Genomic DNA, 23,399 nt, shown 5'->3' with positions numbered 1-23,399 from the left:
TGAACCATCAACAGTTAGGACACATATACGTGAACATTGTCACTATAAACCGAACTGACCATAGTTCAAATCGCTGTACATGTGCGTATATAAAAAAGATACGGACAACGGGCGGACAACTGTGGTCTGTGTTTGTGCTCATCAACAATCGGAAGCAAGAAACCAGAAACAATCCTCTAACACATTGTATTGATCACTTCATGTACAACAATATGCTGTTTTCTTTAAACATAAAATATGGGAGTTACGCACAAATATGACCTTCCGCTCTGACGTCAAAACACTGTACATACGAAGAAGTTGAAATGAATAATGTCCTTTTTATTACAATTACACGTATATATGATCTGCAATACATAAACAAACCAATAATTTATCAACTTTCCTCTACGTTATATATAAAAAATAGTTATAAATTTTCACGTGTTTAGCATACAATTTTATCATATCTCTTCTTAAGTAAACGAGATTCAGCTTCCCTTTTTTAATAAACAAATTTCATTAATGGAGTATTTAGGGATATCTGTTATTAATTTCATATCGTTATCAATTTGTCAATGAAATCTTTTTTTAGTTCTTAAATCAACTGTTTATCCCGATATTACATTTGTATATGATTCACAAGACTTTATATATTAATATATGATTCATAAAAAAAACTTCAATATACACATTTTACGTTTGAATATGGTTTAATGCTCATGTATAAATGCGAAGTAAGAATCACATGGTGGACAAGAATATATTTGTATTCAAATAAAACAATGACAATTGTTCATGCTGGTAGTTTTTTAGTATGCTCTTACGTGCTATGAAACATCGCACTTTATCAATTTCAAAGATGACACGAAATATTACATGTACATGTTTTTACTAAAAATATTTCATTATCCTTTTTAGTAAATACTAGTACATAAAATAAATAAATCACGTGATATCTTGTAAGATTAAAAATGTTGCGAAATATATATAAAATCATGAAATAAAACGATTTTGATTTTAAGGTTCAAAAATACCTCAAAGGTCTACGTTTATGAAACACATGAGTTTTGAATGAAAACAATAAATTACTAGATCTGCTAGGCCTAATCTCAATATCATAATATAATAATGGTCCTTATTTCAGCACATATTAAAAAACAAAGCAGTCTTTATAAAAATGTTCTTTAAAAAAGAATAAAAATGGTTGACATGAAAAACACATTCTCTATCAAAGTCTGACGTCATCAGTTGAGGTGTCATTGTCTTTGATGAGCGGAAGTCGTGACGGTGAAGCGGGTCCGCACGAGTCGTCCGTTCCGTCGGACGAGTCCGTTTTATCGGTGCTCTGATCCGTCGCGGGTTCCTCCATCTCCACCTCGCTGTAGGCGGGAGGTGTGTCGTCATGATCGTCTGCTAACTGGAAGCTGCGGTCGTATGCTTTGTCAAACTCCCACTGTAGACTATGGGCGAGGTTTATTGACGGAATATTGGCCCCTATGGTCCCTATGGTCCCCACACTGCCTAAGTTTTTCTCCATCATATCAGATGGTTCGGTGTTGGTCCTATGTAATGGGGCACTTGTCACATTTCCATTGGAATTGAACGCCATGTTACACATCCCAGTGTTGACTGCTGTGTTGGATCCCGCCTTGCCGTGGAGGAGGTCGGGAAGACTGGACGCGCGGTCGGAGAGTCCGTCCGTCAGTTCGTCCTCACTTCGGAACCTGACCAGCCCCTCCTCTATGACGATGTGAGTGTGCTTACACGGCTGGGGACCGTTCCCATTTTGTTCAACAATCACATTCTTACTCTTCTTCCTGGAAGATTTTGCGTCACTAGATTCGTACTCACTATCGGAAGCACTCTTGCAATGAGAGCTGCCAAATGAAGCATTTTGGTCCATTTCCATAGCACCATTTTCTTGACTAGAACAGCAGCACTTTTTCATGACGAAGCAGAACACATAACACGTTTTGGAGTCATTTCTCCTATTGTATTTTATCGGTTGTGACCCAACGTATATCATTATTGCACACATGATAATTTCGAACACTCGCAATAAGAACTGATGCACGTACCACGGCCATGGTTCAGGCACGTGACCATCAGTAAACACTCGGAACACGTAAAACATTCCGTATAGTTCCAGAATAATACAGAATATTCCACAGGCCGCCGCGATCAACGTCACAGAGATCGCAGAGTTCAGCGTCGATTTGTTTCTGGATTTCTTTGGTCGTGGAAGACTTCCCATGGAACTAACTACCGACTTCCTAGAAACGTCCGAGGGGTACGAAATCGAGTGTTTCTTCAGAGTCCTACGTCTGTTTATTGCTGATTTACGTAAACGTCGAAAGATGAACACATATCCTGCGAATAATATGATTCCCCACAAAATGTAAAAGAACTGGCATATCAAAAGCATGACTTTTGCGTCAGCGAAAAATCCAACTACAAAATCGGTCGCGATGGAAAGAACAAAATGGAATGCAATTATACTGATTAGCACTGAAGACTTTTGAATTTTGGAAGACAACATTTTCATTTTTGTTGCAAGTAATAATGCGTAGAACAGAATACTGAACGCTGACGTCAGACAAGGAAACGCTGTACTGTATAAAAAGTAGGATAAAACGGGATGATAGGTTTCATTCATATTGTAAGGGTCAATCAGCAAATACAGAGCCCTCAGAACACACTGGAAGATGATCAAAATGTTCAGCACCATAAAATAGTTTTTACTCAGCAAATGTTTGATCTTCCACAGTCTGATAACACTGAGCAGACTTAATCCGGCAAGAATTAAAAACACAGATGCAAAGAAGTAGACCAAAACGTCCCATCCCCACTGCCACTCCTTCAGAGCTACATCCCATTCTGGGTGAGGTTCTGCAAAGGCTTTACCCTCAGGCTCTGGTTCACTTTCTGGATCTGATGTTGGCTCAACTTCTGGTTCAGGAGAAGATGATCCAGATTCTGGGGTTGGTTCTGAGATCAATTCTGGCTCAGCGGTTGGCTCAGCAGTTGAGTTTTCTGGCTTGGGATGTGGCTCAGATGTTACCTCTGGTTCTGCAGAAGATTCTGGCTCACTAGTAGGTTCTGGTTCAGATGTAGACTCTGGTTCACTGGTAGGCCTAGGTTCTGAAGTAGACTCAGGTTCACTGGTAGGCCTAGGTTCTGATGTAGACTCAGGTTCACTTGTAGGCTTAGGTTCAGCTGTTATCTCTGGTTCACTTGTAGGATTGGGTTCAGCAGTGGATTCGGGTTCACTTGTAGGTTCAGGTTCATTTGTAGGTTTAGGCTCAGCAGTAGACTCTGGTTCACTTGTAGGTTTAGGCTCTGATGAAGACCCTGGCTCACTTGTAGGCCTAGGTTCAGCTGTGGATTCGGGTTCACTTGTAGGTTCAGGTTTAGCTGTAGATTCTGGTTCAGCTGTAGACTCAGGTTCAGCTGTGGACTCGGGTTCACTTGTAGGTTTCGGTTCAGCTGTAGATTCTGGTTCAGCTGTAGACTCAGGTTCAGCTTTTGACCCAGGTTCAGCTGTAGACTCAGGTTCACTTGTAGGTTTAGGTTCAGCTGTAGATTCTGGTTCAGCTGTAGACTCTGGTTCAGCTGTGGACTCAGGTTCACTTGTAGGTTTAGGTTCAGCTGTAGATTCTGGTTCTGCGGTTGATTCTGGTTTTGATGTAGGCTCAGGTTCAGATGTTGATTCTGGTTTAGGTTCTGATGTAGAAACTGGTTCACTTACTGGCTCTGATTTTGATGATGGTTCTGCTATCGGTTCATTTGTGGGTTCTGGTGTGGACTCTGGTTCACTGGTAGGATTTGGTTCTGTTACTGGTTCATTAGTAGGTTCTGTTTTAGGTTCACTAGTAGGTTCATATGTAGGTTCACTAGAAGGTTGTGTCTCAGGTTCTGAATAAGGTTCTGAGGTTGATGTTGGTTCTGGTTCACCTATTATTGGCTCAAATGTGGACACAGATTCAGATGCAGTGGAATTCGCAGTGGAATTTGCATTTTCAGTGATGTCACTGTCACTGACATTTAGCACATTATTCTGTGTATCCCTTACTTGTCTTCTGTGGTTTAAGTTCTCTGAGATAAAATATGTCTGAAATATGCTGATCCTTTCATTCACATCCAGACCTGAGGGAATTTTTGCTGAATCACATCCATCACACCAGAACAGAAGTAAGAACAGGGCTCCAAAAAGGGAGACCCTGATGTGTAGACGGTTCATCGTCCAACAGGGGTGGAGATTTGATGTCAAGAATCGGTCCAGGTTTTACACTTTATCCTGCACTGCTATCCATGGCTCATACCTGTAAAATACAAAATAATTTACCATGAGTCTACCTGGACAAAATTCTGAATAATACAAAGCATATCTTAATCCAACATTTAATGTTCTTCATAGCTTAAGTTCACTGTTCGTGGTAAATGACTAAACAACATAATTGAATTACTTTAGTAGTTTGGTAAATGTCATTTTCATAAAAAAGTTCAAATCTGTTGATCTTCAAACAGATGGGAAATCGTATACTCTTCTGTACAAATTTATCAAGCGTTTCATGTTATTGAACATCTGTACTGTTTTGAGAAAGCTGTCCTCTGTATGCATATCTTATTAACCTTTTGAACTTTATAATGTTTAAATTTGGTTATGTATGATGTTGCTTTATCAAATGCTAGCTGACATTACATAGAATAATTCCTTAATGGTTATTTTCTAAGTTAAAAAAAAGATTCAATCCCAGAGTTTTGTACTCCTGCTTTTTGAATTAAAAATCTGATCCATTAGGCAAGGCTAAGTCAAAATTTGCATGTCCAATGGAAAAAGTTACTTTGGGAAAAACATGTGAATCGATCATGGCCAATTAATCCATGAAAATAACATTGGCCAAATTTTTCTAGCATTATAATACATGTACTTGTATACACTAGTAATCATTATTACCGAAACAAAAAGATGAATTCTCCAAATATTACTGTAAGCACTGACTGAGAATGAAATAGAGAGCCCTATCGATCACCCTTTATGTTCTGTTTATGTGAACATTCAGCCCTGATATTGAGCTATAGAGTTATGTGTTTTATGTGGACTGGTCATAAACCGTGGGGTCGAGCAATCAGGGCAGACAGGTAGAAGACAGGAACTTAAGGCAGGTGTTATGTGCACAAGGGGAAGTAATACTGTGACTTGTCATTTCAAAGAAACTTCAATGTCTATTACTGTAGACTGATGTATTCCTTGCGTAAATAGATTTTTCTCAGTTTTATAAAACAAAATTTCACTTCCATATCAGTATTTACTTTACATGGATATATGTGAACATAAATGTTCATTGTCTCCATTCTTTATCCTCTTATTTGCTCAATAAAGACCCTGGATATCACAGGTATTCCATAATTGAAGAGATTTTAATTACAATAAAAAACTAACAGCTGACATCTTTAATAGAAAAGAGCTTTTTTTTCACATTCATTTTGAAATAATTTTAACAACGCTGACACAATATTTGACAATTCCCGACTGAATGGTGGTAAAAGAAATCTTTAAAACAAATTATATCACTGACTATAAATCCCAATATGTTTCACGTGTATGATACATATTAAAAAGTCATGTCTTTTACAGTAAATAATGACTGTTTAAGCATATACTCATGATATTCAAATAGACTCATAAAGCAATCTGAGTTCAAAATATATTTTGTATGATATACATGTAGATAAAGAACATGCAGCCAATTTAACCCCCATAACCACAACATTTAAATCAACATACTCCCTCTGACAGAGGCAGACTGTACAAACTGACCCCCACAGAAGTCATAAATCATCCACAGAAAAAAATCTACATCAATTATATTGTAAAAGTTCTGGGATATCATAAAATCAGATTGCCTACCAGTTATAAAAAAAAATCTAAATTCAAAATTAAATATCACTGCACAGAAGAAAAAAATTATCAACAAATCTAGATTTTCAACGTAAATATAGAAGCAATCAGCACAACTCCATCTATTTTAAGAATCATTTTCTCCTTCAAGTAATTTAGTCGCAGTATGAAGCATTTGATTTACCTTCAAACAAAATTCAGTCTGTATGAGTTCCAATATGTGCTGAGGTTTGACATCTAATGTAACACTCCTCCTATTGATTCAAGATTATCAGAAAACTAGCTACCAAGTTCACACCAGTGCAAACAAAAATCCCCAAAAGTTGTGGTCAATTAACACTAAACCGTAAAAAAAAAGTTTGTGTATTGGCGTTCTGTACTGTAAATATACTCACTGATTCATTGACCCCTTCAATAACTTGTTGACCTCAGTGCGATTAATCTTGAATGATTGATCACAAATGGGAGTCATAAGCTGTACAAGCAAATTTTTTCTCCTCAAAATATAGAATATGGTAGAGATCACACGGGTCAATATCAGAGATATAACTATAAATTTTACCTCCCAATACCAGTGTAACAAAGGGAATTAATGTAGATTTTTATGTTAATTTTGCTGTCAATTTCATCAATAATATTTGACCCTAGGATAGAAAAATCTCGTAAAATTTGGATCACATGAGGACCTCTGGGCATGTGCTATAACAGGGGACGTGTTATCCAAATGGCGATCATACAAGTCTAACTAGAACCTAAAGACATTTAACCTTTATGTCAACTCTAGTTAATTTGTTTACCAATATCACATATGAAATTGAGCACAAAAACTATATATCTTATGCAAACATTCTTGAACGAATTTTCAAAAATAAACTTTGCACTCTTCAATGTTAAAGTGATGATAAAATAAGCATGAATACTATATAACATTTAATTACTGAACCGACATCTGTTTACTATTGCTGAGAAGCGTACAAACAAAATTCCTGACTCTTATTCAAAGGCTGCTTCAACAGTGCATTCAACTGTTTTATTCTGATCATTCTCCTTTACAAAGTACCCATATCTTTTCCGCTTTTTGAATTCTCTGCTTTGTTTCCATCATTAAACATCAAAAATACTTTTTTTTCCTTCAAATAAACTTGCATAAAGTGTTTTTTTCTCTTTTGATAAGAAGCAATAATTCAATAAAACACTGCGAATCCACAAAGTTAGAAAATTAACTTATTATGCAATAAGTGTTAAACATTTAAACTCATACCTGTTATATCATATCCATTTTTTCAATGAAAAAAAGAATCAAGTCAGTATAAACTCCTCCAAAGAGACTTTTGGCTCTATTAGTAATGCACTAGTATATCACTGTAGTTGGTAGTACACAGTCACATTCCAACATCGACTAATAAAACAGGGATTTTCAGTGTACTCCGTAAGACTTTGCACAAATACCGCCATAAAAAATCTTGTTTCATCATCATTGACATGTCTTTTACAAATGGTGGCCATGTTCTGGGAATGTTCAATGCAGGCCTCTGGCCAGATATACCATCCCTGCTTAATAGTACTGTACGTCCATGTTCAGTACTCTGACAGACAAAAGGAAGCCTCTGCCCACTAATATTCATAAAAAAAAACCTTCTCCCGTGGATCTTAATTAATGGGAGTCGTGACTCTTGATTTATGTGGTTATAGTCGTAATATTATTCAACTGTCATGCAGTGTCAGATTCCTCAAAGGTAAACAATGGGGAACAAAGTTTTAAAATACTAGGTGTATATGGAAATTAGTTTTAAAAAAATATGGAATATTTTGTGGTCTTTGTGCCTAATTTGGTAAAAATAAATTTTATGCCTTATTAAAACAAGGAAAAGAGAAATTGAACAAAAAATGGCCTTCATTTTTTACCCTAAAAATCAAAGCAATTTAGATGAATATTTTCACCTTTCATTTGAAAAGTGAAAAAAGTTTTTTAAGATTTTAAAATAAACTTTTCACCAGCTATTCTTCTTTTAATTAATACCTTAACTTAGAGTATTCAGTTAATTAAGAGCTAAATTAAATATGTGGTCACTTTTTTCTGACAAAATCCTGAGACCCTTAGCAGCAAGAGTCATGATATAACATAGACATATATACATCAACAGAGGAAGGAATTATTCATGCAGGTCACAGAGAGGTGATGTCCCAATGAAAACAAAGGATATATCACCATTACATGACTTCATGAAGTTCCCTGTAAATCTCAATAGACAGATTCACGAATCAATACACCTGCTCAATCTAAATTACATGTATATATGACTTCTATTTGCTGCAAACAAATTCAGGGTACAAGAACCGCTTGATTATAACTGCACACATTGATCTAGAGGATCTCCCCAGCAGCAAATTAAGGAGATGACCCCATAAATATTCATGTATTCATGCTTATTATATCCCTGATTGTACTGACATGTGTGAGAATTATGCAAGTATTATGACCAGAATATACATAGACCCATGTCTCTCTCAGTTCATTATCACATTTGACCAGACTGGCGGGGTTATTTCCCTTTCAATTCCACCATGATACAGCAGATTACAGCAAAACTCACAACAAACCTAAGCTATCAGAGAATCTGACCGTCAGACCATGGACAAAACTTTTCTTATACATGTATTTATCATAATTATTAAGACCGTGAAGTTATTTATTTACAAATATAAATAAAATCTACAATAAGTATTGGTGCAGTAACAATAACTATTACTGGTAACCTAATTAAACTGCAGGTACATAAATCCTGGTCTGAAAAATTTTAGATGGACGACAACTTTTCCCTGGTTGTCAAACCAAATTTTTTCAGACTGGGAGCTAAAGACCTGCAACTATATAACGATCAAAACGAAGAGAACTGAAAATGCATGATAACATGATTTTAAGACCTTAAAATCTGTCAATCAGCTAAGATACGTAAAGAAAGACTTGTTTTCATGTTTTCTTTTAAGTCCCTTTTATATAAGTCCATTTGAACTAAAACAAGAAGAAATGCCAACAGAAACAGAAAGGCTACACAGTTTAGAATAAACATAACTTCCATCTACTTCTAAAAGTGAAGAAAATATATGTGGTTTATTAGCGGATTCTAGCAGCATTGGTTCTCGTGTGTTTGTAGAATAAGTATACATTCATAATCTACCTGTCTGCTCAATATCCATAATTCTGACAAAAGTTATGCATCATACATAATATAACACAGAAATTATGTGTTTAGATATACATCATTTTATATATGTACAAGTATTACAGTATATCTATATATAAAGATGGATCGAGTCCACAAGTTGCCCATAAATGATCCCTACCGGTATAAGTAACCATGCAGTATTTATCTGTCATATGTTTGTTAACATTTTGAAAAATATATAATTTCTCATCTAATGAAATCAATGATAAAAAATCTTTTTTTTAAAGGTGAATTTTTCTGAATTTAATACTTAATATTTCTCTTAATTATTCTTTAGGGTACCCCTTCAAATGCTACACACAATATATTACATTTATTACATTACATACAGTATTCAATATTTTGCTCTTGTTATTATAAATAAAAATATACCAATAGATTAGGAAGTTTTACTACGTTTTTTCTTCTAAATGTATACAACATTTCTCTTAATTAGCTACCATAGTTTACAAAAGTAACTTGTCGCTGCATATAAACAAAAGATAAATCCCTAAGCTTTAGAAAACTTAATTTCTCGGTCGTGTTGTCAAATTAAGCAACCTTCAGAATACATTTCCATACAAATGTACAGAACAAAATCCCCTTCTCTGTTATCACCTCACAAACTCCTCTTTTCCTGGACATCTGGGAGATGTTTGTTCTTTGTTCGCCTATATCCATCAATCAAAATTGGTAAGCTAGACCGCTGAATCTGTCGATCTATCACTCTATTTCTCCTTTCAATTCTTACTTTTCTCTGAACTAAGGTAATCACTTCACCGTCAAATCATATTTATATTATAGACATGTACATGTATTTCATCTGCCTTGTCAATTCATAAATATAGATATCCAACTTATAATTGAAATGCGTATACTTACAGAATAAATTCACGATCTGATTTCTTTTTTCCTTAGGTGACCATAGCATTCCTCTTTTCTGTGGATTCCTGAAAGTTTAAACTTGGAAAATGAATTACTCCTCCAGGCTTTCATGCATGACTAGTTAATACCTACCGAGTATACACACTTAAATTGCTTCCCCATTAAGAATCTGAAACTTTAACCTGCCTTGTAACAAATCACCCTTTTCTTAGCTGTAACGTTGTGGCCTTGTGTAACCTAGCCTATTTGACCTTTGACACAACACTGTACAAATCACAGAGGATAAAGGGGTCCCAGGTTACCATAGAAACTAAGTTTTGCATAGGAAATAGCAACCCTGACCAGATCTGAGAAGTAATTAGTTCATCATCAATTGGTTTACACATTAACTGAATACCTTAATTAGCTTTGTTTCTTTGGCATTTTTGTCTATTATAATTTGAAATAGTATGTACTCAATTATCTGTATGTAGCATAGTAGAAAATATTAAAACAATTTGGGAAATCAATAAATGATTTGTTTTCAAAAATTACATTGCGAGTTCAAAAAGACTTAATAATCCTTACTCCATTTAAGTGTATGATATAAAAATAGGACAATAAACAAGCTGAAATCACACTGCATCAAGATATATATTTATCATAATTTCTTGAGAATATATAAACTTACTTCGAACATAAATTCCTTCAGTCCAAAATACACGACTGCTTTAAATATAAACACTAGAATCAAGGAGTCTCATTTTTCACCCCGAAGCAGGACCCACAATGAATGACATCAGAGGCGACTAATTCACCCCCTTAATCAGGACACTTCATTTCCTGTTGGAGGGGTGTTACCTAACAGAGCTTGAATGCATGATGTGTCCCCCATAACACTAATCATCTATAACAAACCTATTACAACATGTACAGATTACATACAATTGCCCAGTTAAACTGTTGTTATAATTATAACATTAAATATCAATCCACAAAAAGTCTCCAATCTGAACAAGCAATAAGTAATATTTTGTATTTTTTATCTGCAGGCACATTTAATACGTACAATAGAATTTTCTTTCTCATTGTGTAAATATTTAACCAAAACAGCGGACTTAGTTAAAAATCACAAATCTACACAATGTAATATTTATTATTATAATATGTACACTGCAAGCTTATAATTTGTTAGGAAATTGACATAATTTGGACACTAATATCCCCCATTATGGTAGAATCAGAGTTTTATTTCTATTGATTTAAAATATCAGCCGTGTGACACATCAACAGGATATGGAATATAATAATATTTCATGTTTATGGGACACATTTTGCACTCATCAAGCGGTAATCATTATGTCAATAAAACCATTATTAAAGATTACATCATCAAGATGCAGGCTAGTGCAACATCTCATGAATGAGTCTATTTAAAGCTAGAAAATTTGGCTGCACTCTTGGAGTTGTAGTCAAGTGCAATGTTTTATTCCATGTATCAGTGTGCAAGTGAGTTTGAACTTGATGAAAGAGTCATCTGAAATTGGGATTGAAATACGACTTATACATGTTATATTTCACTTGACACTGTGAATTTCTTATTTAACACAAGAACTTAATTCTGCAATACCACTGCTTTGTATCAAACTGCAAGAACATAAAATTATGAGCACCATAAATGTACATGTATATAGTTCAAAACTGAAGAAAATAAAAGCGGGATTTTAAAACTGTGAGGGTTGCTTCTCACGATTTTATGCAGTTATTTCTTCCTAAATCTGTTTAATAAGAGATCTCCACTAAACAGTGCTTCTTGCCTTTGACACAGCTTACAGCAAAGTTCCAGGGGCAAACAAATTTATAATGTAATTTGATGTATCCAATTTGCTTATAATACTTAATTTACAAGGCTTGGGCAATAAACCTGACAAATACATTATGAGATTGAATTCATTATAAGCAGGTTTGCTGTAACAGTGATTAACTATATATTTTATGTAAAGTGATTAAGAACCCCAAATAATAGCCATCTGATGTAAAATTTGCATGGGACCTGATTTTATTCATTAATTCAGTCATAATTCATTAATTCAGTCATAATTTCCTGATTATCCACTTAGTACACATGTACCTGAGGACACATATCTCCCTCCCTCCCTCCCTCCCTCTTTATCAGTTTATGTCCTCTCTCTCTCTCTCTCTCTCTCTCTCTCTCTCTCTCTCTCTCTCTCTCTCTCTCTCTCTCTCTCTCTCTCTTGTCCTACCCCCACCCCATTTTAAAAGTCACTGGTCATTTTGAACTTTCGTCATACATACATCTAAAAAATATGATCTTTTTTTCCTAAAACACTGACCCCATGAAACAAAGACCATATAAAATCAGCAAAATGCAATAAACTGAATTGTCAATGATGTGCAACTTATAACAAACAAGTAAGAAAGCTCACAGCTGTATGCCTTACCATCACATGGCGGTGAACCTCTCTGACAGTGTGTGGCTAATTAAACCTCTGGAGGATGGTGTGTATTGCTCTTGATTAAAACTCCTTAGTCACAGATTATCCCTGCAGGCACTGTACACAAACTGAAAGAAAAACCCAGGTGATTCAGTGATTTAGGCAGGTGAGCCAATGAACTAAGGATGCCTATAAAAGCCTAGCACAATTCTCATCACACATATTATTACACTTATACAGAGGACAACAATCTGTTTACCCCTATACCCGAATGACGTTCATCCAAAATCTGTAATTTAAATAAATCATGATGTCATCATTCTTGAATTACTGTTATATATATAACTGTATGGTCCAATACCAATGGATGGGTTTTAAATTCCTTTCCAAATAAATAAACAATTTGATAAAAGGCATTTAAAAGCTTTTCCTATCCCTCTAATGCAATGCCACTGACAAAATTTTAATCCTTTTAATCTCAATTTTAAGATGACATTTTTATTCAATTTTAAAGTACATAGACTTCCAATCTAATGAATTTCATTCCTATTGAGTGATATGTGGTACATTGTGTATTATATTTTTTACTCCAGAAAAACACACGATCTCTGAATCAAATTTGTCGTCTTTGTTTTTCAGCTTCTGAGTTTTATCTAGAGAACTTATGTCTTTGTACTAGACTGCATGCAGTAGCTATAGCTACCTGAAACCTCTGCTTCTCAACCAAATCATACAGTTTACCTGTAAGTTTATATACATTGTAATTCATTATTCACCCCTGGCAGACCCCACCCAGATAGAAACTTTCTTTAATTAACTTTTAAGTTCAAGTGCTTCCTAAACCTCCTTTTGAAATGACACTCCTTTTTGGTCCATATTTGACTTTTTGTGAACAATATTGAGTGATTACATATACCTGTATAACATTTGTTAGGTCCTAATTGACTCATTATACCTGACAGGTGGGATATGATCTAAAACTGCATGCACACAAAGAAATAACCAACTGGGTATTGACACTGTATAAAATGATTTCCTCATGCTGAAAAAGGTGTTTCAAATAAGACTACACCCAAAGGTTCATACAATTGCACAACAAAAATAAAACAAAGTTTGAGAAAAGATATCAAACATATATTTCACCTCCTTTTGCATTGTATGTACTTCATTACAAATTTTTAGCATGGAACACATGTTTTAGGTAGAGCATCTCTGACACCTACCTTGATCATCTTACACACCTGATATAATTACTCAGGTATATAACAATGTCTAAACAGTATTTGGATTTCATCTAGAAGTTGTCTTTCAGAGGTCTTAGTTCATGTAACAAGATATTGAGATACATGTACTCACAACAAAATGTTGCTATCATCAAAAGTAGCCTGCTTTTTAACTTTGTAACACTGCTGCAATTGGTTACAACACCAGCTAATGATCTTTATTCAGTATAGATAGGGTTTTTACAATTTTCACCAATATAAAAATTTTCAACTCACATGTTACGTGTTTATGAGGAAATATTTTATTCTCTGAAAATTTTAGAAACAATATGATTATATTTGTTATCAAATAAACCTCATGTGTTCCATACATTCCATTATATCTTGAAAGTTTTCTGATTGTGAGATCAAGTCTGCATAGAGGAGAATAGAAAGAGGAAACAAAAAGTTTCTGTCTTACTATAAAATGGACACTCAGAAGATTAACCCCAAGGAGAGAGAGTTGGAGAAATGGACAGAGAGGAGAAATACAAACCAGTTTAAGGGTTTTTCCATTACATTATGTATAAACCTACAGTGTACATCACTATTGAAAGTAATCAATATTTAGTCCCCATTTAATGCTAGTCAGACACCACCCAGAGTTTTCAGAACTGCCTCCCCACCTAATAGAATTATCAGTTTGAAGGAAAACATCAATGGCACCTATCAGCCCCTGTGTGAGAACTTATACACTGCAGGGATACCCTAGCCTCTGCATTATCAATTCGCAATTTCAGCAGAAAGTCTCGCTGCATGGCAATTTTCATTCTGTGATAACTGGGTTGATGAATTTCTTCTCACATTTTTCAGATCAGTTCAATTACAGTTATCAGTTGATGGAATGCTTTAATTTTGAATGAACTTACTGCTGTAGACTGCATCTGTTCTAAACTCAATACAAATGTACTAATGCACATCCATGTCAAATTACAAGACATTCCCAATACCAACCAATCAAATATTACAGTTCACAAAGCAAATAGATGGACAAGCCACCTTTTCAGTATCTCAGGTATTTAAATTGGCATGGCCTTTGGTCATGGAGCTTGCTTAACGACCTTTTTGCTCCTTAATTATAGTTTGCTGTACGGTTCTAGTAATTTGGTGATAAATTGAGGTACAGTGTATCTAAGGTCTTTTTTACCTGTTCTATAGTCTGTCCCAAGATATTTATGCAGCACATTTGGACGATTTTTAATAAAAATACACTTACATGTGAAAGAAGTGCAATTAAAATAGTTGAAAGGGATATTTTCCAAGATAATTTCATTGACACATTATCATCTTTCACTCGAAAAAATTCACAGGAACGAAAACAGATTCCTTACAGAGATTTATAATGGGGAATGTTTACATCTTTTCTCCATTCGGAATACACTCGGAATACATCGCGCAATATTTCAACGTTATCATCCGGGCTTGCTGCAATACAAAATACAATAGACATCACATTTTTTTAGCATTGTATTGAAACCTGAAAAGCTAACAGGGGCCTTTTGACTGAGAAATCTTGGAAATTTTTCATACTTTTGAATGAACATCGTTTGAATCCTGAGGTATTTATAAATATCAAGCAATTAAGCCAAATGTGAATCCAAAATATCTTGGGACAGAGTATAAGAAAGTGGGGGTGGGGTGGGTGCTATGGGTTGTGGAGGGTTGAGGTGAGAGTTTTGGGCTGTGAAGGGTTGCAATGGGTTGAGTGTTTTGGGTTGTGAAGAATTGAAGTTGAAGGTGGGGGGTAATGGGTTGTGGAAAGGGGGTGGGGTGTGGAGTGTGGGTGTGGGTGTGGGGTTTGGGGGTTAGGTTATGGAGGGTTGGGTGGGGGGAGGGTGGTGGTGAATTACAGTTAAGTCGTACCCAACCCGACTCGCACCCAAACCAACTCGTACCCAAATATTTGAGTACGACTTCACTAGTCAACTCGTACCCATGGGGAAAAATATACTTATACTAGGAAAATAAAATGAATGGCTTTTATTCGTATGTTGTTATGTTTTGTATATTATCGATAACATTAATATGCAAATTGTATAACAAATCTAAAAGAATTTGTTATAAAAATCTGGTATACTATAGTTCTGTACTTGAATGCGGACGGATCAAAGAATGATTATGAGCAGGTTAACTATCATCAATTAAAATTAAAATTAATTGCTTTATGTGATTCCGTTCAACCGATCAACCAATGAGTTTGTCAGCACAAAATAAACATGCTGCTCATAATTAAGAAGAAACACACATTTTCATCACTTTTGGAAGATCAACATGGTTCGAGAGAGAGGTGTTTCCTGCAAGAAAATGGTAAGTAAATCACTATATTAGATATTGTTTTATAATTAAAACATATTTTTTTGAGTAATCAAATGGATTAGGCAACAGGCAAAGTTAATTTAAAGTTAAATAAAACATAAATAAAAAACATAACCTATGAATAAAAACTATTGTATTTTATTTTCCTAGTATAAATATATTTTTCCCGTGGGTACGAGTTGACTAGTGAAGTCGTACTCAAATATTTGGGTACGAGTTGGTTTGGGTGCGAGTCGGGTTGGGTACGACTTAACTTGATTCCGTGGTGGTGGTGGAATATGTTTTTTATTTTACCATGTTTCTTCTCAATGATTTACAAATTTCAAATATAATTCACATCTAAACATCTACCAAACACATAATCCTAGTTAATGTCAAAATCACTGTTAAATATATAAATAACCCATTTAAAATCATCAACTGTGTCCTACATGATCTAGCTAGGATCTGATAACATAACAACTGTATTTTATTCCGAAAGTAATAAATCATAACTGTCTGCCCACGTCATGCTTAGAACCACAATGGATGAACCACTGACCCAAAAAAATCAAATAACATACCCCAAAACCTAAATACATGTAAAAGTAATATAGTCATATGGTATAGCTATTGGGAAAAGTTTTTTCGTCTGGAAAAGTCATGCTACAAGACCAGAAAAAAAACTTTCATCTCTCATAAAAAAGTTGTACAAACACATACAGGAACCGCCGACATCTACACATTTTTGTGAGTAATTAGGTGCACAACAAAAGAATACCACCCATTTTTTTTTTGCTGGTTCAGTAAATTCAGTCTGGGACTCTTAGCGGCAAGGGGGGGGGGGGGGGTTGCTGGAAGGAGAGTGAGCTTACCTTTGTCTACTACAGCAATAAGTCCTGTCCATGCAGCATAACTATACAGGTGACTTATTTAATTCTCTCACGATCGCACCATATGATGTCAATCCTCTCTACTAAACCAATTCAACACTCTGTCAATCAGAAAAAGAAAAGTGATAATAAATCTCTAGAAAAAATTTCCCTGTTGATCGTTATTCAGTCCACCAGATATTCAGATGAATATTGAATAACATTACAAAATAATTTAAATGCACATGTACAATTGTACACCTTTTAAAGTTTTTATATTTGTTAATAGCAGCGATAGCATTTTAAGAATGCATGTACATCTGTCAGATCAGAAACGTTAGTTGTACATGTGATTAACATAATGATTATGAAAAAACGACATAAATATATAATTAATACTGTTTGCATGCACAATCAAAAGGATATGATGTTAAATAATCAAAAGTTGATATCAAGAACCAGAATACCATTAATTATATGCAAAAAACTCCATTCCAATTCATCATATTTAAATCATCAATGAAACTCGCTTGCCATCAATATGGTTGCGCTGCATTTTATGACCCAGTATCACACAGATTTGCGGTTGTATGCTCCCTGAACCCCTGCTAGCTTATCTTTTGAGAACATCTAATACAAGTACCTCATGTATGAGTTTCAAGGTCATTAGGCCCCCATAACAACATTCTGATCCACCCATCAAGAATGTTTCTATGCATTCAGAATAAATATCCCATGTTAAATATCTAAAGTGTGTTATGACATTCCAGCACACATGCATAACTGCAGGACGAAGTATTGATTTTTAATGTTCTTTCCATTTCACCATTTCATCAATTTGAAATTAAATTAACTGACATATTATTCTGAGGCAAAACAATGTATAATTTGATAGAAGTGCAATAACATTATCTATATATATAATCACATTAGGGAAAGATTAAAAAGAAAATATTCATGGCCCATCAAAATTTTAACCTGCAGTTTTGAAAGAAATGCATTATATATATAGCTTAGCCAGCAATTAAGTTTATCCTTAAAAAGTTTTTTGACCACTAGAACTGTGTACAGTAGCAGAAAACTATAAAATGACTCCCATACTCACGGCAAAATCAGCTGCCATGTAAAACCATCATTAATATCCGATCACATTAAATTTCCATCACAGAAATCTCCCCCAGGGTGTAAACCAATTATAACCAGCTTCTATGTATTGGTAGATTTACTTAGTCACTCCCCATGTAATAGGCTTCTACAATCACACAACAAAACAAGCGTACTAGAGCTGGCAAAGATACTGTGCAAAAATCCCTCGACTGTATATAACTTCATGGAGAAGCCAGGTCTACTAATCAGTAAAGCATAACCTTGAATAGTGCATGCATGTACACAAAGGAGATTTAGTTAATCTCTGGCCCTGTCCCTCCCTCCCATTGGGCAGAATGGATGAGGGTCACAGTAGGAGGGGGTGTCAAAATTTTGTGTGTGTGTGGGGGGGGGGGGGGTGAGCTCATCAGGAAATCCTGTTTAATCTTGGGCCCACCTTTCCTTGGCAGTATGGGCAGAGCTTTAGCTGTCCAAGGAGAGGAAATACTTGTCTCAGCCAGGATAAAGAGGTGATGGAATCCATGGAGAAGGCTTTATAATCAGTGTAATTAATTCAGCTAGCTTATCAACTTCATAAAGACCCATCTCCTGAGAATCCATGTTTATCACATAAGTTGGCATGTTTCTTATCTCTGATTAGGTCTTTGTTGTGATAGGTTGTGAGATTTTTATGTACATAAAATACATCAGGTGTAGACTCTCAAAAAGCATGATAAAAACATGCTGCTGTAATTGTTGTTAATTATGCATCTATCATGTTATAAAAAAGACAGATAGAGAAAAAAACAAAAGGAAACATTTTGACTGAAATTTAACCCAAGTCGTTATCAACTAATTAATATGATGCTGCGAATACTGTTGATGAAACTCCATTCCCATGGGAGAACTTTAGAATGAGGTATGGGATATGGGAGAAATAAAGACGTACCAGACCAAGATTTTAACCCGGGCCCCCTGAATCTCTAGTCAGGTGCTCTACCCACTTAGCTATCCGGCGCCATGCAGTATTCGAACCATGCAGGTACACCCTTGGAGAAATTTTGAGCCACCATGAGTCAATCTGTACACTGAATCAAACTATTGTGTGTAATGAATGAGTAAGTAGAGAAAGTGATGACAGTGTGTATATATATATATATACAAATCAATCAAGTCCGCCACCTCTGATTGGTTCACCCCACCTGAAGCAGCCCGATCTGCGCGTTATATTTGTTTCAACTCATAAAAAAGGTGTTTTAACATAAATCACTCTACATGTACAGAACTTAAGTGGGAAGCAGTGAAACTTAATTATCCAGGAACTTAATTATCAAGGAACTTACCTATATAAATCTCTTACACAGTTAAATTTATTGGTGGACATACTTCATTGCACATCATAAATGTAAAAATCACTTTGTTTTAAGCATACATCTATAAACTGTCAATAATGTCGAAAACAATTTGACTGGTAATAAATCAATTAATGGTGAACTGTAACAGCTCATTGAATAACTCCTTAGGCCTAGCAGTGCCCATAATATTCCACATGCATCCAGATTTCAGGGCGAATTTCCTAATTAATTTAAGAGAGCACACAGTACATGACCTTATACTTATTTCCCCTCATTAACATTCGTCTAATTAAGGGGACAGAATGATCACGGCCATTTTTAGACTATAATAATCTCCTTATCAAGAAGAAGAGCTTTGTACAAGAGGAAACTACTCAAATGTAAATACTGTATACAGGGTTATTTTTGCCCCATGTAATTTTCGCCCTTTTACACTTGCGAAACAGTTTTACCCCATGTTGAATTCGCCAAGGGAAATTTTCGTTTAAAGAAAGATTATATGAGACATTGGAATTCGCCCAGTCTTAAATTTGCCCTCTGGCAACGAGGGTGAAAGGGGTGAAAATAAAATGATGGCGAATATTTCCACGTATACAGTACATGTGTCAAAATCTTTACTTCATAGTTTTAAAAACCATACCTTAAATTTTAAGGTAGCTCTGATGGCTATATAATTATATATATATATCAGTTACTTGTTGACTACCTAGCCACCTTAAAAACTAAAAAATTTCAAAATATTCACCTGGAGGTTGTAAAATATTTCCTGATATCAAAATAATACTTTCATGCTGCCAAAGAAGACTGTTATTATTTACATGCTTCGACTGGTTTAGATTATTGATATCATAAGTTTATATTATATTTCATAAAAGTTCAGGCTGTATTACTTCCCTTTATCATTGTAACTATTCAGGCACTTTTGTTGTGAACTTTGGATCAAATTTTCTAATGTCATTTGATTATTTCCTTAGAATTCCAATGTTTCAGTTTTATACTTCCTGCAAAGCGTACAAAATATAGGTGGACAAAAGGCATAGATGTTATTGAATAGACCACATTATGTCAGAAATACAATGTTAGTAAGTATAAAAGATCAAATGAAATGTCCCAAATTTTCAAATTTCCTCCATACATTGTTTCTGGGTAAATAGGTAAGTCACACAATCATAGGTTTCTAAAACATACAGGGTAAAATGAGGAAATATTCAACATTCCATACACTGTCAGATGAATTTTTAAAAATTTTAAATTTGATATTTCTCCACCCATTTTTTAAAACAATGTCCTGCTGTTCATTGCCATCATTATTTATGATCGCAATGTATTTGCTGTTTGCACTGTCATTATTTGACCACTTTATTGTGTTTTTTAAAATACCTCAATCCTCAATCAGTTATAATTTTAACCAAAACCAAAAAATCATTACGCATGTCAATTTTTCTTGTGCAAGGATTTTGTAACACTAATAATTTATGCTTTAATTAATTACCAGGTAACTTCCTGGTATGATACATAAACTTCATATATGCTAACATATGATAAATATAATATTGCATATACATGTAGCTTATCAGTGAATAATGTTGCAATTAGCGAGAGACAACAATTTTCACTTAAGATAAAATCTAATCTGCATATTTTTGGTTTTTTATGCCTTCAGTATATGTATATGATTAAAGTTAAATTATTCAGCTAATTAGTGCATGCTTTTTTAACTAAGCCACGTACTGTTACTGTGTTTGAAAGCATTTAAGATAAATGATGAAGAAAAGGTTGAGGAAATGAATAACAATTTTGAAAACCAGTTTTGAAAATTTCAAAATAAAGATAAATATATATACTGCTGTAACCTGATTAAATCATTTGAGGTACCGGGTATTAGCTAGAAATTTGTCATCGTGATAGAAAAATAACATATTTACACAAATACTGAAGTCGCCACTAGAACCCCATGAGGATCGACATTCATTCAGTCACTCAGTTATAGAAAAGACAAACATAAATCTTATATTTCAAGGATTCAATGATTCTACAGTGTAGCTATAACAATTACTCAGAGACTATATATATGCATGTAGTATATAGAGCCACGGAGATTTCTGCTATAATACCTGCGGATCATCCTAATGTACAGGACACTCTCTAGCAAAGTTCAAACACACTTCAAAATTGAAAACAAAAATATATTAATTTGCAATAAATTTAAGTACATCATGCATTCAATATGAAATAGACATGTACTACAAGCAATATACATTGTTTTGAGGACTTAGGAACATATATACACCTTACCCTGTAGATATATATTATATTAAGTAGCCATGAGTATACATGTAGATCTTGTTTGCACTGTACATACCTGTGGTTTCCTCTGTATAAATCTGGTTGTATAATCACAGAAACAACGGCCACATCTTAACTCAAGTCTTCAAGGAGCTTGCTTGTTATATAACGCTGTATTCTGAAGTAGATTATTTCCTGTCAGGTTTGAAAGAAGCTGGTGGCTTGTGAGACAATTAAACCTCCCCTCTTTATATCAAGACTTCCCTATATCTTGGTTTCTTCCTCCAGATGGCAAGATGTTCTTCTGCTTAATTAAGAGATGATATTTAATTTGAATATCTAATTAGAACGCTTTAATGCTCCGACATGCTTGATGTGAACATGCATGAAAAACTTGTTTCCCTCTATAATTGTATTCGGTTTACATTTAAATATCATTCTGTATTTCATAAAATTAATCTACTGTACATCTGTTACACATGTATATATGTTTATACTTACATTTACAAAGTGTTTTTCTTTTCATGCCAATATACAAATTAGTACATGTATTACATATTTTTTTTTTTTAATTTAGGTTTATATACTAGTATATACTGTAAGGCAGTAACATACAAGAGATACTTTTTAGGCACTGATTCCTGTAGCATGCAAGGTTCTTCAAAGAGGAATAGGGCTCTACAGGATGGGAGATATGAGGGACCATTACGGGATTCTAACTTGTGACCCCCAAATCTTTAATCAGGTATGTGCTCTATCTATAAAGCTCTAGAGTTTAATGTGTCAGCAACTGAATCAATCAGTCTGAATGTCAGCCCCCCCTTTCAATAATTTATCCTAACCCTTGAAGACCAAATCCCAGATTCTGTCCCCTGTCAGTTCCAGGAGTTGGTCATGGCACCAAATGTAACAAGACAGGAGAGAAAATGATGGACCAGACCAGGATTCAAACCAGGGCCTCCTGAATCTCTAGCCATGTGCTCTACCAACTAATTTTGTCCTAGGTAACAGCTAGGTATAAAGGGAAAAAGCAAAACTTCTTTTTTATGCTACTGTGGCATCAGATTGGTTCGAAGTATAAAGAAATAATCAAAATATCTTCAAAATTTAAGAAAATTAGAGGAAATGCAGCAATAAGCAATGCCAATTTTATTTTAATTCAGCAGTACTGGCTGCTGGACATTTTGATAGCCTATCATTTTATTGAAAAATAGAAACTTCATATTTCAAACAGATCGATGTCTATATAACTGCAGATAGCTACTTCTATATTTATTATCCTTTCAATTGAGAAAAAAGGTAGTGACCTTGAACTGACCTTGAAGCGAAAACAAAAGATGGTCAAATATTAAACTGATAGAATCATTTGGTTTAATACATGATCTGATTTACTGTGTAAAAATTCCAGGATTTTTTTAATATAAGAAGTATGTCTGATAACGAGAAGACCCCTTCCTTAAAATAGTCGATGCTAACCTGTCCAAAAGGGTAAGTAAATATATAAAATGTTGCGGAGATCGTGCTAAACTTAGCTGTATGTCACAATTAGCAAGGACCAACTGACCAGCAATAGGCTGAACAGCTATGGTACTTGTCCCAACCGGTCCCCGGAAAAGTCTCTTACCATTCTATTTTTTAAACACTCCAACGATGTCAACGTTTGGGCGCAAGGGAGAAAACTCTTAGATAAATTGACCTTAATAGGTAGCAACCGAGGCAAAGATTACAGTTGTCTTTCTTAGAGAGAGAGAGTGAGAGAGAGAGAGAGAGAGAGAGAGAGAGAGAGAGAGAGAGAGAGAGGGGGGGGGACGGAAAAATTTGAAAATTTACGAA

The 23,399-nt window shown here is 34.8% G+C and overlaps 1 protein-coding gene across 3 annotated transcripts; it reads right to left on the bottom strand.

Moving 5' to 3' along the window:
- Positions 1 to 431: 431 nt before the first annotated feature.
- Positions 432 to 21,758, bottom strand: LOC128159426 (uncharacterized). 3 transcript variants are annotated; one of them, XM_052822519.1, is made up of 6 exons: positions 21,643 to 21,758; positions 17,945 to 18,091; positions 16,843 to 16,961; positions 12,417 to 12,538; positions 9,973 to 10,040; positions 432 to 4,304 (listed from the first exon to the last, which is right to left on the bottom strand). In XM_052822519.1, the coding sequence occupies exon 6, from the start codon at positions 4,220 to 4,222 to the stop codon at positions 1,211 to 1,213; it is 3,012 nt and encodes a 1,003-aa protein (XP_052678479.1). In that variant the 5' UTR covers positions 4,223 to 4,304; positions 9,973 to 10,040; positions 12,417 to 12,538; positions 16,843 to 16,961; positions 17,945 to 18,091; positions 21,643 to 21,758; the 3' UTR covers positions 432 to 1,210. The 3 variants fall into 3 exon arrangements, with proteins under 3 accessions (XP_052678479.1, XP_052678480.1, XP_052678481.1); XM_052822520.1 differs by lacking the exon at positions 21,643 to 21,758 and having other exon boundaries at positions 17,945 to 18,221; XM_052822521.1 differs by lacking the exons at positions 9,973 to 10,040; positions 12,417 to 12,538; positions 16,843 to 16,961; positions 17,945 to 18,091; positions 21,643 to 21,758 and adding an exon at positions 6,069 to 6,567.
- Between the last annotated feature and the right edge of the window lie 1,641 nt (positions 21,759 to 23,399).

Source organism: Crassostrea angulata, chromosome 8 (assembly GCF_025612915.1).
Source record: "Crassostrea angulata isolate pt1a10 chromosome 8, ASM2561291v2, whole genome shotgun sequence".
NCBI classification, from domain to species: Eukaryota; Metazoa; Mollusca; class Bivalvia; order Ostreida; family Ostreidae; genus Magallana; species Magallana angulata.
This window is presented reverse-complemented; position numbering and strand designations above follow the sequence as displayed.

Bases quoted from the DNA above. Each gene is read 5' to 3' on its own strand.
- LOC128159426 (XM_052822519.1), bottom strand. From the start codon at position 4,222: ATGAACCGTCTACACATCAGGGTCTCCCTTTTTGGAGCCCTGTTCTTA.